This window comes from Trichosurus vulpecula, chromosome 5, assembly GCF_011100635.1.
Source record: "Trichosurus vulpecula isolate mTriVul1 chromosome 5, mTriVul1.pri, whole genome shotgun sequence".
Lineage (NCBI taxonomy): Eukaryota > Metazoa > Chordata > Mammalia > Diprotodontia > Phalangeridae > Trichosurus > Trichosurus vulpecula.
Genome location: NC_050577.1, coordinates 295,738,049 through 295,755,390, shown reverse-complemented (window position 1 = coordinate 295,755,390; position 17,342 = coordinate 295,738,049). Strand labels below are relative to the sequence as shown.

General features: G+C 47.1%; 1 protein-coding gene across 1 annotated transcript in view; it reads right to left on the bottom strand.

Annotated features, from left to right (window-relative positions):
- Positions 1-4,814: 4,814 nt before the first annotated feature.
- CYTH4 (cytohesin 4) overlaps positions 4,815-17,342 on the bottom strand; it is a 33,720-nt gene continuing 21,192 nt past the window's right edge. The window contains exons 9-13 of the mRNA XM_036759660.1: positions 12,489-12,600; positions 10,726-10,802; positions 8,832-8,903; positions 6,731-6,885; positions 4,815-5,998 (exon numbers count right to left, since the gene is read on the bottom strand). Coding sequence (XP_036615555.1) covers positions 5,926-5,998; positions 6,731-6,885; positions 8,832-8,903; positions 10,726-10,802; positions 12,489-12,600 — 489 coding nt within the window. The 3' untranslated portion in view covers positions 4,815-5,925. The remainder of the gene's footprint in view (positions 5,999-6,730; positions 6,886-8,831; positions 8,904-10,725; positions 10,803-12,488; positions 12,601-17,342) is intronic.

Genomic DNA, 17,342 nt, shown 5'->3' with positions numbered 1-17,342 from the left:
ATCGTAAATCACTCAATATCTCTGGGCAGCATTTTCCTAAATTATCAAACGAGCAGGTTGGGCCATGACCTCAGAGTCCCCTTCTGGCTCAATTTCTATGATCCTAATAATAATAAATTAAAAATGCATGTATTCCTTTAATGTTTGCAAAATGCTTTGCATATATTGTCTCATGTGATCTTCAGAATAGCTCTATTAAGTAGGTTGGTGTTGGTGTTGTTGTTGTCATTATACCGACTCACAGATTAAGAAACTGAGGCTGAAAGGTGTCAAATGATTTTTTCCAGAGATACACAACTAGTAAGTGTCTGAGGCAATATTTGAGCCCAGATGTTCTTGATTTCATGTCTAGTGCCCTATTTGTTAGTTGTCATATGGGGGGAGACTAATAAATATTTGAAATGGCATTTGAACCTAGGTCTTTTTGACTTCAAGTCAACTTTATCTTATCATCTTTCTTATGCCAAGCTTCCTTCCACTATATGTCTCAGGGCCCCAGTTTTCTTATCTATAAGACAAACAACTGGGTTATATGATTTCTAGGAGAATCTCTCCCAGCTCTAAATTTTATGAAACTGTAATCTGAAGTGGAGATCTCTAGCATGCAGTCCCCTCCCTAGACCTGTCCACGGTCCTGATCTGTTTAATGTCTTCATCAGAGAGTTGGATGCAGACCTAGTTATCAAATTTGCATTGACACAAAGCAGAGAGAGATGAGCTGACACATTGGATGATAGGATCAGGATTCGAAAAGGTCTGTACAAGCTGTAAAGATGGGCCAAGTCTAACAAGATCTAATTCAATAGGGAGAAACATAAAGTTCTGCACTTTTGTGACTAAAAAAACCACGATGGAGCTGGGAAGAGGGAGTGGAAGTGGGCCGGGCATCCCTTTGTGTGCCAAAGATCTGAGGGGTTTTATGGACTTCAGGCTCATTGCTAATGTGGTTTTGGTCTAAATGAAGAGATTAGAGAGGTCGTATGCCTGCCATCTTCTGCCCAGGTCAGAGCATGTCTAGATGCCTGTGGTACACTTTGGGAGCGGCACTGTAGCTAGAACTTTGACAGAGTGGAGAGAGTTCAGAGGAGGGCAATGAAGATGGTGCAGGCAAGGGAGACCAAGCCCTTTGGGGACCATTTGAAGGAACAGGGGGTGTTTATGATCAAAAAGAGAGGACAGAGAGCTATTTTCAAGGAGCACAAAGGCTGATATATAGAAGCATTTATATAGCACATACTATATGCCAGGAACTTTCCAAATATTACCTCATTTGGTCCTCACAACAACCCCACAAGGTAGATGCTGTTAATAACCCAATTTTTTAGTTGAGGAAAGTGAGGCAATCTAGAGGTTAAGTGATTTGCTCAGTCACACAGCCAAGAAGCGTCAGAGGCTGGATTTGAACTCAGGTCTTCCTGACTCCAGGCCCAGTGCTCCATCCACTGTGCCACTTAGCTGCCTCATGGAGAGGGATTAGGATGATTCAGCTGGGCCTTAGGAAAATGGGCAGGGGTTAGAATGGGAAGATTTGGGCTTGATGAGGATTGTGAAACCCTGCATTTGGGTTTCAAATTAGTCTGGATTCAAAGTGCCTCTGACACTTCCTCTGTGACCTTGGGAGGGCTAAGGAAAAGAATTCCCCCTAATCCTAGCACTATCCTAGCAATGTGCAAGATAGTGAGCTCCCTGGCACTAGGAGTATTCAAGTGGAGTCTGGATCCCTGTCCCCATACCTCCATCAGCTATGTTATGGAGTCTACCCCTCTAGGTGGGTAGCGGGGGTAGATGACCCTCGAAGAGTCATTCCACTTCCAGGATTTTTAGCATTCTGAGTCTGGAGGTGGTGGAGACATTCACAGGCCGTCTGGTCCAACTCCTTCATTTTATAATGAAGGAACTGAGGGCCAGAGAGGAAGACACTTGCCCAAAGTCACACAGATACCAAGTAGAAGGATTTAAACTTGGGTCTTCTCATCGCATATCTAGCTCTTTCCACTACACTACCCTGCCTTTCTGACATCCGTGCTGTTTATTTTTCCTTAGGTATTTTCTTGACTATTCTCCATGTGAGCAAGTTCTATTTCCCCATTATACCTGGACTTTCCAAGGCAGTGGCTTCATTAGGGAGAGTCCCCCTCTGGTGCCTAGGATGCACCAAACAATTCTCAGTGCTTGGGTTACTCAGAACCTTATATTTGCTTGTGGTTGGAGCCCCCTGCAGGCCAGAGAAAGGAATGTAGAGAAACAGGCAAGGGTGGGAGAGAAGGCTGCCTGAGAGAGAGGGAAGGTGATGGAGGGAGGTCAGAGGGAGCCAGGAAAGGCCTGAGAGCAGGGACGGATGTGGAGGGGGGAGCTGAGGGAATCTCCTTAGCCCTCTGGCTCTTGCTCCCTCCTAGTCTCAGCTTATCTCACCTGTAGGATTTTCCCTGGAGCAGCCGGGGCATTGGGACTAAATTTCCCCTTTCCAGGATCCTGGGGAGAGAGGTCAGGGATGATGTTTCCAGATGGGAGTGACTCTTGAGCTAAATCCTGTAAACAAAGTCAACTGTGAGTCTTCAGAGGACCACCCCATCTGGGCTCCCCTTTCTTCTCTGGGCACCAGCTTCTTTGTGGATAAAATATGACAAACAGGGTGTCTGCTGGCTCAGAGCCTATGGTGAGCACAGGGAGACAGACGGCAAACCCAGAAAGACAGTGGGACATGGCAAAGGCAGGGCATCAGGCCAAGGGCAAGTAGTAACTGTCTGTTACTGGTTCAGGGCACAGACCACTCCTGAAACTCTCTGTAGGGCTGCTGCCCAGTACCAGAGATACCAGAGAGATCACAGACACAGGAGCAGAACCCTGCAGTGACCACATTAACAGGTTGGAGATAGGCTTAGTCCCCAATGGGGAAGGGAAGAAGTACACAATAATAATGGCAGACTTGGGAGTCAGGAAGTTCTGGGTTCAAATCTAGTCCCTGACACATAAAGGCTCAGTGACTGGGCAAGTCACTTAAACTTCCTAGTGTCCCAGGCAATTTGAGTAGGCATCTGGGGGAAGGAGTTTCCTCACCTGGAGATCCTTCTATAGATGAACTCATGGATCTAGTTCATCTGCTCTCACCCCTGCCCTGCCCCCAATTCATAAAAGACTTAGATGAAGACATTTCCAACTTGGGAAGCCCATGGAAGGCCTCCTAGAGGAGGTAATGTTCAGGTTGGGTTTTAGGAATTAAATAAAGCTGTAACAAAGACATGGTGACTGGGGCTTTATCCTGGGGCTTCAAATTTAGAGGGTGCTGATGACACTTGTTGGAGTGTGTTTCTTCTATGACCCATTCGATCCTCACAATTTTCTCTATCCCATGAAATCTTCACCAACAGCCCAGTGTCTCTGCTTCCTCTCCATGGTGTAGTGTGCTGGCTTTGCTCCACAGCCAGCCTATGGTACCTTTTCTGCTGCTTTCTGCTGGAGCAAAAATTCCAAATGACTGCTCTGGAATTCAAAAGGAAAGAGTGGAAGAGAGGGCACCCCATGACTAGAGGACAGCCTGAGCAAAGGCACGGCGGCAGGAAATAAATTGTAGTAGGCCTAGTAAGGTTCCCCCCCCCACACTGATGGTGTGACCTTACTTGAGTCACTGTACCAAATGGATGTCAGTTTCATCATCTGTAAGATGGAAGAGATGATACTTGTCCTGCCTGCTTCACAGTGGAGCAAAGGAAGTAATGTATTAAAACAACTGATGAATATATAAATATATTCTTCCTTATAATTTCTGTTACGTGTAAGTGGCCATGATAATGATTCCTTTCCCTGCGGCTTCCAGCTTCCAGAGAGTCCCCTGTCATCTTTCTCCTGCCGCCCCCGCCTCACCCAGCTCAGCTGGCCTCCTGAGGGAGGCCCCTAACCGAAGGAGGGCCCTGGAGGAGTCTCCCTGGAGCTGACTCCACTAGACCCCTGGGAGGGGAGGGAACGTTCTTTTGATTAGCTTTTGGGGATCTTGATTCTCTCAAACACCGCTTTCTCGCACTTAAAAAGACCTCCCTAGTCCCTGTTCATCCGTGGGATTCCTAGTCATCCTTTTCGCCACCTCCTCCATGGAACCTTCACTGTCACCTTCCCATCTCCACCCCTCCCCCCATCCATAAAGGCCTTTCCCATCTTGGACCTCACAGAACACCTTTTGAAGACACTTATAGGATCATATACTTAAAACTGAAAGGAACCAGAGACTACTTAGTCCAACTCCCTCCTTTTACCTCAGGGAAACAGAGGCTCAAAGTGGTTACATGATTTGTCAAAGGTCACACGGGTAGTAAGGCAGCAGCTTTATATGCACCCATATAGGTGTTTGGTCCATGTGCATATTATCTCTCCCGTTAGAACGTGAATTGCTAGAGGGGAGGAAAAGTTGCTGATCTTGTCTTTGTCTCCTCCAGTACCTGGCTCGAAGCAGGAGTTGCTGAATACTTAATCATATTTATGCAGCCTTCCCCAACAGTATGAAGACACCTTGGAGGGAAGAAGAGTTCCATTCCTGTATTTGCGTGCAGTGCCTGGCACATAGTAGGTGCTTACTAAATGGTTGTTGTTTGATTTGAACCTGGGGACTTTGACTAAGTCCGTTGCTTCTCCCACTGTACAATGCTGCCTTTTAAAATTATTAACTTATTGACATTACATCTCATGGGATGTAATTATGTGTATTATGGATCTCCCTACATGAATTCCCCACCCCCACCTCAGACTAGACTCCAGACATCATGAGGGTAGGGCCATGTCTTATCTAAGCTCCACGTCTTCCCCCAACAACTAGACCACAGCTCTACATAAGTTAGCCCTTTAATCAGTGTTAGTTGAACTGAATTGTTAGTTGAGTTGCCATTTCTGCATTGATTTACAGTTTCCAAAGTGTTTTCTTCATCTACCTCTGTGAGGCAGAGGGTGGAGTGTGATCGGTCCTTTAAAAAAATCACTGTTCTGCAAACATTCAGAGGTGGTACATTTTGTCTTCTGTTGTTGGTTGTGCCTTGTTGGAGACTGGCTGCCCAATTCTATTGTCAGTTTTGAGGCGGGGTGGGGGGCATCTCAGACATGTAGGATGGGACACAAGAGTGTCCATGCCTCCTTCTTGACCTTGATTGGAAGGCCCCCTCAAATGCAGGGGAGCCAGCTAACTTACATCCTTAGTCTTTCTGTGGCCCCTTCAGCTGGGGATAGGAAATTAGTGTGGAGGTGCCGATAATGATGGGGCTTTGAGGTTGAGTCTTGACTATATGCAGAAGGTGGTCAAGGGCACGCATAGGATTGGGGACCTCAGGGGTTGCTTGGTGCATCTCCTGAGTACATTTATACTCAAAGAGATCAATTAACTCGTCCAACGTCACCTGGATAGTAAACATCAGTATTGGAGAAGGAGCTCTTCCAAGTGGGCTCCCCACCAAATGGCATGCATGTCCCTGCTTGCTCCGCCCCACTTGCTATAGCCCTATGGCCAGTCCTGAGTGCCCCCAAGAACCCTGTCTGGGGTTTCTCAGTCTCCCAATCCTACTCTCCTTGTTGCAGTAGACACCCAAAGAGAGGATGACTACAAAATGAAGATTAGGGTACAGAGACTTTCCAACATCTTCAGGCCAATATGGATGAGTGGTACTATCATGCCCCCTTGGCCAATCTCGAAGGAGATTCAAGGCCAAGGAAGGGGAGACTGGCTCCCCCCACACTGTGGCTTCTTTCCTTGATTTCACACTCATCTCTCCATTTCTGCTTCTACTCCCTTCATCTCTAGTGGAGCCTTTGGGAAGGTGGGAAGGAGGAGGTTGAGGTAGGAGAGGGCCCTGCAAAGGATGAGTATGAGGCAGATGGTTGTTTCCAGGGACTGCTAGAATCACAGGTCACCTCAGTCCTCAAAGGACAAACTGGCAACCCAATGGTTGCTCACTGTTTGTTGGCGATCTTCTTTTTTCTAGCAGAGAGCAGGTCATAGAATGGAACGCGGGTGATGCTGGCCCTGGGAAGTGGAAAGAAGAGAAGCACAGAGCTGTCAGGGCTGGGGGTGGAGGGAGCTGCTTTATCAGAGACACTCAAGATCAGCAAAGTCAGAGCATCCCAGGTCTAAAGCTGCAAGAGCCCTCAGGCACCATCTACCCAATACTCTCCTTTCACACAGGAATAAAATAAGACGCGGAGAGTCTAAGTGATTTGCCTAGGTCTTCTAATTTCAAATTCAGTACTCCTTCCATTGTACTATGTTGCTGTTGTTCAGTTGTTTCAGTCATATATCATTCTTTGTGACCCCATTTGGAGTTTTCTTGGCAAAGATACTGGAGGAGTTTGCCATTGCCTTCTCCAGCTCATTTTCCAGATGAGGAAACTGAGGCAAACAGGGTGAAGTGACTTGCCCAGGGTCACATAGCTAGTAAATGAGGCCATATATGAACTCAGGAAGATGAGTCTTCCTGACTCCAGACTTGGCACTCTATCCACTGAGCCACCTACCTGCCCATTATACCATGCTGCCTCCCTAAATTGAGATTTTAAGAAAGGGGAGAAGTTGCTATTAAGATGCTGTCATGCTTGATTGTAGGAGGATGGCTAGAATGGCCCTGTCTGGTCTTCTACCTTTGAGGAGGCTCTGTGAAGATTGGGCAAATGGAGAGAGGGCAGGCTGTAAAGAACCAAGTAGGGAGAAACCTACTCCAGAATCACTCCTTCCACAACCTCAAGCCTTCTATTCCCATACCTTATGGCCTTGATCCATTCATCCCTTTCTTCTGGGCTTGTGGCAGAGATCTTGTAGGACTGGTGCTTCCCTTCTACGACCTTCCCATCCCCATCTGTCTTGCACGCTTTGATCTTTTGGCCTCTGCAGTTGGGGTTATAGAGCTCCAGGCAATACTGAATGGAGGAGAAGGGAAAGAGTGAGGCCAAGAGGAACCAGGTGGGGAGCTCCCCATCACTGGAGATCTACAAGGGAAAGTGGAATGGCCAATTGATATGGACGGGGCTATCTGCTGAGGGATTCAATTCAACAAGCATCGATTAGCATCACAGCTCCAGACCCAGAAGGACCCACAGAGGCCACCTTGTACAATTCCCTCATTTTACAAAGAAGGAAATGGAAGTTCAGGAACCTGAACTGGTTGCCCAAGGTCACACAAATAATTAAACATCAGAAGCAAGATTTGAACCCTGGTCCTGTGATTACGGAATCAGTGATTTTTTTCCCCCATTTTCCCATGGTGCCTCCCTGTACCTACTATTTACCAGACCCTAAGGGTACAAAGACAGAAGCGAAATAATTCCTACCCTCAACTTACATTTACTGGGAGGGGGACAATATGTACATAAATAAGTGAATAAATAAATATATGCACATGTATGGTAAATATATACAAATATATGTACATATAGTGAATATATTATATAATATATAGTGAATATATAGAATATATGATATATTTAATATTCATATATTGTGCATATGTTATATATGATATACAGTGGTTATATTGTATATTATGCATATATAGTGAATACATTATATACTATATGTATAGTGAATATATAGCATATATAATATGTATATATTATGAATATAAATTATATATTCACTTATCTATGTACAAATTGTCCTCTGAACCAGTGTGTGTGTGTGTGTGTGTGTGTGTGTGTGTGTGTGTGTGTGTGTGTGTGAAGGTACAAAAGTATCCAAGGTAGTTACAAAGTAATTGCCTGTAGGGAGAGACAGCAGCGATGATTAGGGGGTGAGATCAGGATAGGCATCACATAAGGGGTGTCCACCTGAGCTGTCCATGAAGTGAACCAGGGATCCTTAGCCTTCCAAGCACTAAGGGAAGGGTATAGAAAGGCATGGGAAAGTTGAGGTGGAAAGCAATAATCTAGTTTGACTAGAACTGCTCTGGCTGTCCCCCTGGCACTGGGGGCCAGCGTCCCAACCACAACACTGTCAAATCAGGCTGCAGAGACTGATGTGGGAATGGCTTTGAATGCCAGGCTGATGCCATTTTATCTGAGGTTGAGAGGTTCTTCAGTGTCATAGACCCTGCGGGCAGTCAGTCTGGTGAAGCTACAGACCCTTCTTAGAATCATGTTTTTTAAATGCATAAAATAAAATACAGATGACTATAAAAGAAACCAATTCTATTGAAACATAGTTTTCTTTCTTTTTTTTTTTAAAGTTCATAGAGCCCAGGTTAAGATCCTCTGGCCTAGATGACCTTTAAGTTCAAGATATTCCAGCAAGATTCTAAGAGGAAGTGGAAATGTTAGGTTTAAACAACTTTTTCAAGATGTGTGTCAGTAAAGCTGGTTGGGGGGGGGTGGTATAGGAAGGACAGGAAGGCTTTGCTTTTAGTGGGCTATTCCAGTGTTTGTAGGCATATGGGAAAGAATCATTGGGAAGGTACAAGGTAGAAACATGAGTAAGAAGGAGAGAGACGGAGACAGAGACAGAGAGAGAGAGAGAGAGAGAGAGAGAGAGAGAGAGAGAGAGAGAGAGAGAGAGAGAGAGAGAGGGAGGGAGGGAGAGAGAGGGAGAGACAGAGACACAGAGATACAGAGAAAGACACACAACACACACACAGAGGGGCAGAGACATAGAGAGACAGAAGAGAGAGATCAGAGATAAATGAGAAAAAGAAGGCAGCAAGATCCTGGAAGAAGCTGGAGGCAAGGTTTTGGAAATTTAAAACAAACAGCAAAGAATAAAAATCAAATGAGAAAGTGAGTTTGGAAAAGTTTCGAGAAAGCTAGAAAGGGATTTATTAAATTGTTCTCCTAAATAAGTTCTGAGGTTCTTTTTTCAGCACCTCCAAACCTACCGGCTTCTTGGGGTCATCCACCTTTTGGACACAGAGATTCTCCAGCGGGATGATGCCTCGGGGTTCCTTATCCTGGAAAAGAAAACAAGAATATTCTTGCTCAGGCTGCTAGTACCAATAATACCAGGGAGGGAAGGTATGGGAGAATAGACAGGGACCTTGATCTTGTCGTAGGTCATACTGGAACCTTTTGCAAGGATAGAGGAGGAAACCTGTTCAGGGAGTTTGTGGGCTGAAAAGATAGGAGGTGCTGTCTTCCCTCTGCTTTCCCCCCTTTCTCCTATATAGTGGCTACTGCTAGGCAGTTGGTAGATCATAAAGCGAGAGATGGAAGGCCTACCCCCTCATTTTACAGATGAAGAAACTGAGGCAGACAGCAGGGAAGTGACTTCCCCAAGGTCACACAGCTAGTAAGTATGAGAGGTAGGATTTGAATCCAGATTTTCCTGACTCCAAGTCCAATGCTTTATTTATGCTGCCACTTGAATGAGCAGTAATTAAATCAATAGTGCCATGGCTGTTGGAAAAGTATGGTGTTCACCTGCTTTATGGTTCCTAACCCTGGAAATCCCCAGACAAAAATTCCCCTTCCTCAGTCACCACTGCCTCATATGTATCGTCTTCCTGAATTAGAACGTAAACTCTTTGAGGGAAGAGAATGTCTAACCTTTGTTTTGGTGTCTCTAGCACCTGGCACAGAGTAGGCACCTAAAAATGCTTTTGTTGATTTACACGAAGAGATATCCTCCCATGATAGTATGCAGACTCTTGGAGGGAAGGGACTATGTAACCTTTGTATTTCTATATTCAGAACCTGGAACGGTGCCTAGAATATAGTAGGTGCTTAGTAAGTACTTTTTAATTAATTCACTAAGGTTGTACAGGAGAAGAACATGAAAGGGACCTTAGACAAACTTCTTAACACCGTTGGGTCTCAGTTGAGAGGCATAGTGGAGGAGTGGAGAGAATGCTGACCCTGAAATTGATGAGACTTAGGGTCAATCCCACCTCTGACATTTTCTAGCTGTGTGACCTTGGAGTCACTTAAGCAAGTCACTTGTCCTCTGCTCCTCAGTTTACTTATCTATAAAGTGGGGATAATAATAGCTAGCACCTACCTAGCAGGACTGCTGTGAGGATTAAAAGCAATAATGTAGTTAAGATGCTTTGGAAACCTAAAATTTCAGTTAATTTGCATCCTCCCCAGCCACCCAACTGGGGTGCTTCCTGGATTCAATAGTGGATCCAACTAGATTCAACCCCACCCCTTTGCTTATCTCTTCCATCTTCTTGTGTCTCCTCCCATTTGTCCTTTCCTCCATTTCCTTTGTTAGATTCTCATCTTTGTCATGCCCACCCTCTGTGGGTGCCCTTCAAGGCTCTGCTCCAACCCCCCCCCTTTCTTTTCACTTTCAACTTTGTTAGTCATTGTTTCCATCAGCTCCCTTGGGTTCAATTATTATCTTATACAGATGTCTGTATCCAGCCCTATCTGACTCTCTTCTGAACCCCTAACTCCTTCTCTCCCCATTTCAATCCTGCCAAGGTGAGTTTTAAAGATTCAAGTCTGACCTGATTTCCACCCTCTCCTCCTTCCCCAGTGAACCTCTCCAAGATCAAGACCTCGATTTGGCATTTAAAGCCTTTCACACTCTGACCCCTTCCTGTCTTTATGTCCCTCTATGGACTCTGTATTCCAACTATTTAGGCTTCTTGCAGTTTTTGGACTCCAAAATTCCATGTCCCATCTTTAGCAGTTCTCCATGGCTGGAATGATGTGCCTCCTCGCCTCTGCCTCTAACTGGCACCAGGATGAAATTACCAGGTGCCACCATGGTCTGGGGGGAGGAGTCGGGGTATAGGCTTGGACTTTACCATTAGGTGAAGGGCTTACCGTGGTGAACTCAAAGTAGTAGAGACAGTTATCTGTCAGGATGAACCAACGGCGTTTCCAAGTCTTCACTCTTCCTCCTGGAGAGGAAACAAAAGGCAGATGAGATGATTGGGCAGTCCTGGAACCTCCTGCTAGACCTGAGGAGGGGACCAAGGAGCTCTCTTTTGAGAACCCTCTCCTCTGCCAAAAGGCCAAGACCTGCGTATCTGGAATTTGTCTCTGGATGCCAGCCCCTGATCAGCTGAAAGTGGCAGCTTTTCACACCCTGTCAGCCCTTCCTAAGAGCCCTTATCCACCCAACAGTAAGGAAGGGAGGCCTCTGACCAATTCTTAGTGCACACAGCTCTTCCTCAGGCTGATGGAAAGTGACAGAGCCTGGAGAGACAGGAGAGAGCTTCAGAGCAGGGGGAGAGACTGGAGCCCCATGGGAAGGGAAGGGCAGATCCCAGTAGAACACCAGGTGTCAGTCTTAGTCTGTAGCAGCAGCAGCAGCTAGAAGGAGCCTCTGCCCATCTCCAGCCCGAGATGGGAGCCTTCTGAAATCTTAGATCTGCTATTTCTCCATCTTCTTCCTTTCTCTTCCTTCTTCCTTATCCCCTTTCTCTTTTTCTCAAAGAGCTCTTCCCTTCCTCTTTCTTTCTTTCCTTTCCCTTCTTCCTCTCGTTCTCCCTTCATCTCTTCTTTTTATCACTTCCTCCTTTCTTTCCTATCTGCCTACTCCCACTCTCTCTTCCTCCTCTTCCTTGATTTCTCCTCTTCCTAGGTTTCTTCTCCTCAACCTCCTTTCTCTACCTCTCTTGCTCCCTCTTCCCCTCACTGTTTTTATTCTCCCCCTTGGCTCCTGCTTTAACCTCTCTCTGTCTCTCTATCTGTCTCTCTCTCTGTCTCTGTCTCTCTCTGTCTCTGTCTCTCTCTGTGTGTCTTTCTGTCTGTCTGTCTTTCTCTGTGTCTCTCTGTCTGCCTGTCTCTCTTTGTCTCTTTGTCTCTGTCTATCTCTATCTGTCTCTCTGTCTCTGTCTCTCTCCTTTTTTCACTTCTCTCTCCCTCTCCTTCACTTCCTACTCCCCTCTTTTTCTTCTACTTACTCCTCTCCCTCTTGCATCTTTATCTTTTTCCTTATTTCTCCTTCCTTTTTCTCTTTCCCTCATTTTTCTCTATTTCTATATTCTCTACATCAGGTGTAGCCCTTAATATATCCTGAACCTGCAGCTAGGGCTGAGAAGTAAGCGACTTATCCAGGGTCACACAGAGAGCAACAGGCAGGATGGGAACCCAGGTCCTCTGATACGGAATAAGCATTCCTTCTGCTTTTATGTCATCTCCTCTAAGGGCTATGTCATGTTTCTACCTTGTACCTTCCCCAGGATAGAACACACATCTGTACACAGCACATTTGAATTGAGAGAGGTTAGAAAATTTCCTCTGCTGCTCTCTAGACTAGAGAAAAATCTAGCCTCCCAGCTCTAGAGCACTAAGGGACTGCAGAGGCCATTTGGGTCAATGCTCTCATTTTACAGGGGAGGAAACTGAGGCCCAGAGAAGGGTGAAAGGTAACACAGGGGGTAAGTGTCAGAGGCAGGATTTGAACCCAGGTTCTCGGACACCAAAGCCTCTTTCTGTCATACCACACTACCTTTGAGCTGGGCTGGGAGTGCCTGCTTGCAGGGGTTTTTAGGGTAAAGGTGTAAGGGGCACTGGAGGGAAGCACCAGGGAGAGCCCAAGCAGGGGGTGGAGGTGGGGGAGAGGAGGACATTGCTCTCACCCAGTTTGAGGAGCCAGCCTTCCCGGTCTGGATTGAAGAAGGTGTGAGTGAGGTCATTCCCATCATCCTCTGGGATGGAGAAGGGCTCACTCTTAATGCTGTCAAAGAGATTCTGCTCCAAGGAGAGAAGAGAGAGGTGAGAGCTTGACAAACTGGAGAAGGCCCTGCAAGGGAGACTCAGGCTGCACCCAGGTGTTCAGGGGCTCCAGAGGGAACTTTTGGTTTGCCTACACTTTCAGACATAGAGAAGTGAAGTGAATCATGAAATGTTAGAACTGGAAGGGGCCTTAGAACAGGGGATGTCAGAGCTGGGAGGGGCCTTAGAACAGGGAATGTCAGAGCTGGGAAGGGCCTTAGAACAGGGGATGTCAGAGCTTGGAGGGAGTTTAGAACAGGGGATGTCAGAGCTGGGAGGGGCCTTAGAACAGGGGATGTCAGAGCTGAGAGGGAGCTTAGAACAGGGGATGTCAGATTTGGGAAGGACCTTAGACCAGAAGATGTCAGAGCTGAGAGGGAGCTTAGAACAGAGGATGTCAGATTTGGGAAGGACCTTAGACCAGAGGATGTCAGAGCTGGGAGGGGCCTTAGAATAGGGGATGTCAGAGCTGAGAGGGAGTTTAGAACAGGGGATGTCAGGAATGGCAGGGGCCTTAGAACAGGCAATCTCAGAGCTGGGAGGGACTTAGAACAGGGGATGTCAGAGCTAGGAGGGAGCCTAGAACAGGAGATGTCAGAGCTGGGAGGGTCCTGAGAGATCATACAGCCAATACCCCCATATTTTACACATGAAGAAACTTGGGCCCAGAGACATGAATGTCAAGCAACTGTTTGGTGCCTGAGATGGCCCTGGAACTCTAGTTCTAGATCCTATCCCCCCTCTCTACCCCTCTGCTTCTAAGCCCTCACCTGCCAGGGTTTGTGTGAAGTGTCCTTTGTACAGAGCAGAGCAATAAATGATCAGTGTTATTATGCTGATCCCCTGGAGAGATGGTTTAATGGCTTAGGTGTGTTTCAGGGTCAGATAGGGCTCAGTGGAGGCTTAGGAGGGATGGGGCTCTCAAAGACTGCCAGATCCCTCAACTCAGCCCTAAGGGGAGGCACAGAAAGTGAAATCCGGCTTCTGTTTACCGGACTTCAGCCCTTCTGTCACCCACGCAGGCCAGCAGGCCAGAGCAGCTGAGAGCTTCTCTCCCAGAAACGAGCCTGACATGCCCACGTGGCCAGCTGCCTGTTTGTCCAGGGCTCTGCCTCTGGAAGGCAATCTCAGCACCTCTAATGCTAGGCAAATATTTGGAAGGTACTTGGGGCACGCAGGCTTTGAGGGTTTTTCCCAGAAAGCCATGGGAACACACAGATGCTTCTGTGGTCAGTTTATCATGCTTTCCCTCCTACCCTGGGGAGCAAAAAATCATCTAGCTGAGCCTGCACCCTACCAGCATGCCCCCACAAGAAGACCTGCCTGCCTCACCACTCTCCTGTCCCAGCTGCCCACCCACCAGCATTCTGTTCTGTGAGCTTGTCATTCAGAACATAGCTGGATCTGTGCTGGAGGAGCTGGGCTGGGGCTTGGCAGTAAGAAGGAGTGGAATAGGCCCTGGCTTAGGAGGACAAGACCTGGGCAGCCCTGCAAATTTGCTGCATGATCGTGGGCTAGTTGGTCCGCTCTTTGACATTTGATTCCTATGCTATACAATGAAGGAGCTGGTCCCTCCCAGCTCTGACCTTCCCTGTCCTAAAGCCCTTCCCAGCTCTGATATTCCCTGTTCTAAGCTTCTTCCCAGCTCTGACTTTCTGTTTTCTAAGGTTCTTCCTATACTAGGTTTAAAATTTAGTGATTCTATGATGAGAACAGATCAGGGCCTGTATGGAGATAGGCATTTATGTTTCAAAAAAATTTTCTGGTTCCTCCCCCCTCCTCTCTTCTCTGCTCTCCCCTGCCCCCTTTCTATCTAAGACAGGAAACAACAGCCTGAAATATGTTCTTTATTAAGAACTAGATGCAAATTCTGCTGGTGCCTTGCCTGAAAGTGGCAGAAGGGCCATGAGGAGGAGAAGGGGAGGGTGAAGAGTCATAACTAGTTTCTTGACACCAACTTGCTTTCGGTTCCCCATGGAGATGGAAGTGGGTGGGGTGTCAGCAAAAGTAGGAGGGGAAATCATCTACAGAATGGAAATTCACCAGTGAAGAAGGCAAGAAGGGTGGGAAAGAACTATGTGGCCAGGGCTACTTCTGGGGGCCCTAGAGACTCGAGAGCTGGGTTCTAGGTTTGGTGCTGCCACTATCTAGCCCTATAACCTTGGGAAAGTCCCTTCCCCCCGAAGGAGCCGCCATTGCTCCATCTATAAAATTAAGGGAAATAATCTAGATGGTTTCCAGAGGCCCTCCCAGCCCTGACATCCCCTGCTCTAAGGCTCCTCCCAGCCCTGACATCTTCTGTTCTAAGACCCATTCTAGCCCTGACATTCCCTGTTCTAAGGCCCCTCCCAGCTCTGACCCTCCCTGTTCTAAAGCCTCTCCCACCCCTGACATTCCCTGCTGTAAGGCCCCAACTAGCCCTAACATCCCCTGTTCTAAGGCCCCTTTCAGCCCTGACATCCCCTGTTCTAAGCTCCCTTCTAACTCAAAACCCAGGATCCTCTGAGCCAGCTCCCTGTTGGGGGTTCTTTCCTAGCACAAAGGGAGGGAGACAGTCACAATCATAATCACAACAGAGACACTATCCATTTCCCTTTGCCTGTACCAACAATTTCCTATGCACTGTCTTATTGGATCCTCATAGTCATCCTGTGACTCCGACAAGGTAGAGAAACCATGTCCCAGAGAGGGCCAAGAACACACAGCTAACATGAGTGGGGCCAGAGGCCGATCCAGAGTCCAGACTTCCCGATTCAAGGCTTGGAACCACCAACTGCTCTCCCCGGAGGGATCATGAAAATCAGAACGTGGTCTAATCCTTCACCGGCATGGTGTGCCAGGGAGGGCGGGGACAAGAGCAGCGATGCTTACAGCAAGTACTGGAGATAATTAAGTCTATTGGAAGCACAATGCAGGAGCGCCCTGCTTCTCAGCTCTCTTGTGTAGGCATCATCCCCGGCTCTTACGGCTGCCGAGGAGTTATAGGATCTATGACTTGGAGGGACTGCGGAAGCCATCTGGTCTCACCCTGCTCTGAAACATCAGTCCTCTTCCCACACAAGGAGAAATCCAGCCTCCGCTGGAGACTGCTAGGGACAGAGAGCTCACTACCTCCCAAGGCAGCGCATTCCACTTTGGGATACTTCTGGACGTAAAGAAGTTTTCTTTCTGGATGAGCCCAATTCCTTGTCTCTGCGATGTCCCCTGCCCCGCTCCATTGCTCTCATTTCTGGGACTGCACAGAAAAGGGCCAATCCTTCTCCTGTGGGAGGGGGCAGCCTTTTGGATAAGTGGAGACACTTATCATGTCTCTTCCTAAATCTTCTGTTCTCCAGGCTAAACACCCCCAGGCACTCTAACTGAATTTCAGAGTCTCTTCTCCACTCCCTTCATCCTGGACGTCATTCCACACACCTTTTTTGAGGTGAGGTCCTCTTTGACGGTCTGGTGAATCATTTGCAACTCTTCTCAGAAACAAGTTTTTAAAGGCATAAAATGAAATACACAGGATTACGAGGGAATCCACTTATCAACATATTTTTTAAAAAGAAGTTCAAAGATCCCCTGACTCATTTCCAGTGACTGAAGCTGGACTTCCCTGGCACTTAATGGTGGCAAGGGGTTGGGGGGAGGATAAGGTAGAAGGATGTTGGAACTAGTAGTTTATGGCCCTGAGCATGGGGCAGTGGGAAAGGGTGGTGCTCTATTCGGAGTCACAGGACCTGGGTTCCAATACTGCTCCTGCCACTTAATGCCTGTGGGATCCTAGGCAAGTGATTTGATTTCCCCTGGTCTTAGTTTCCACATCTGTAAAAGGAGGGGGATAGACTGACTGTCCTCTCTCCCAGCTCTAAGATGATAAGTTTTATTTTCTTTGAATATATTTCATTTTTCCCTGATTACATGTTAAAACACTTTTTTTAAAGTTTTGAGTTCCAAACTCTATTCCTCCCTCCATCCCCTCTTCCCCCCACTAAGATGGCAGTGCGTGCGCACGCACATATGTGTGTGTGTGTATGTGTGTGTGTGTGTGTGTGTAGTGATGAGCTTTATATTGGGTTACTTGAAAGTGACATTACCCATAGAGCAGGACCCTTTTTGGGGACCCTGGGAAAATTACCTTAAGCCAGGCTAAATGCTATCTGGATCCTGCCAGTCACTGAGACCATAAAGCCCATCGAGTACAACTATATCTGAACAAGAATCCTGTGTCTAGTGTTCCTGAAAAATGGCCATCCAGCCTTTGCTCAGAGACCTCCAGTGAAGGAGATCTTTCTGCTTTCCCAGGCAGCACGTTCTACTGCTGCATTTCTCTGAGCTAAGATGCTTTTTCATTCACTAGGTTGAACTCTGCCTCCTGGAAACCTCGGTCCATTTTTCTTCTAGTTCAGCCCTTTGGCACGAAGCTGAAGTGGGTGGGAAGTGAGGAGGGGTCTAAGGAACGTGGGCCTGACCCAGGCTTAAAGAATCCATAGAGATATTGTAGCCTTTCGCAGATCTGTCCTCTACTGTCCCTCAGTCCTCCTTTATCCCCAAATACATAGGCTTTCCCCCCCTCAAAATTGAATCAAGCAAAAACTCTACATTCCCCATATACATTTTCCCCCAGGACACAGGAGATACAGACCAAGATTTAATCAAGCAAGGTCGAACAGGAGTAAATGGCAGAGGAAGCAATCAAGCTTAGGCCTGCTGACTTCAAACCCCAAAGCTACCAG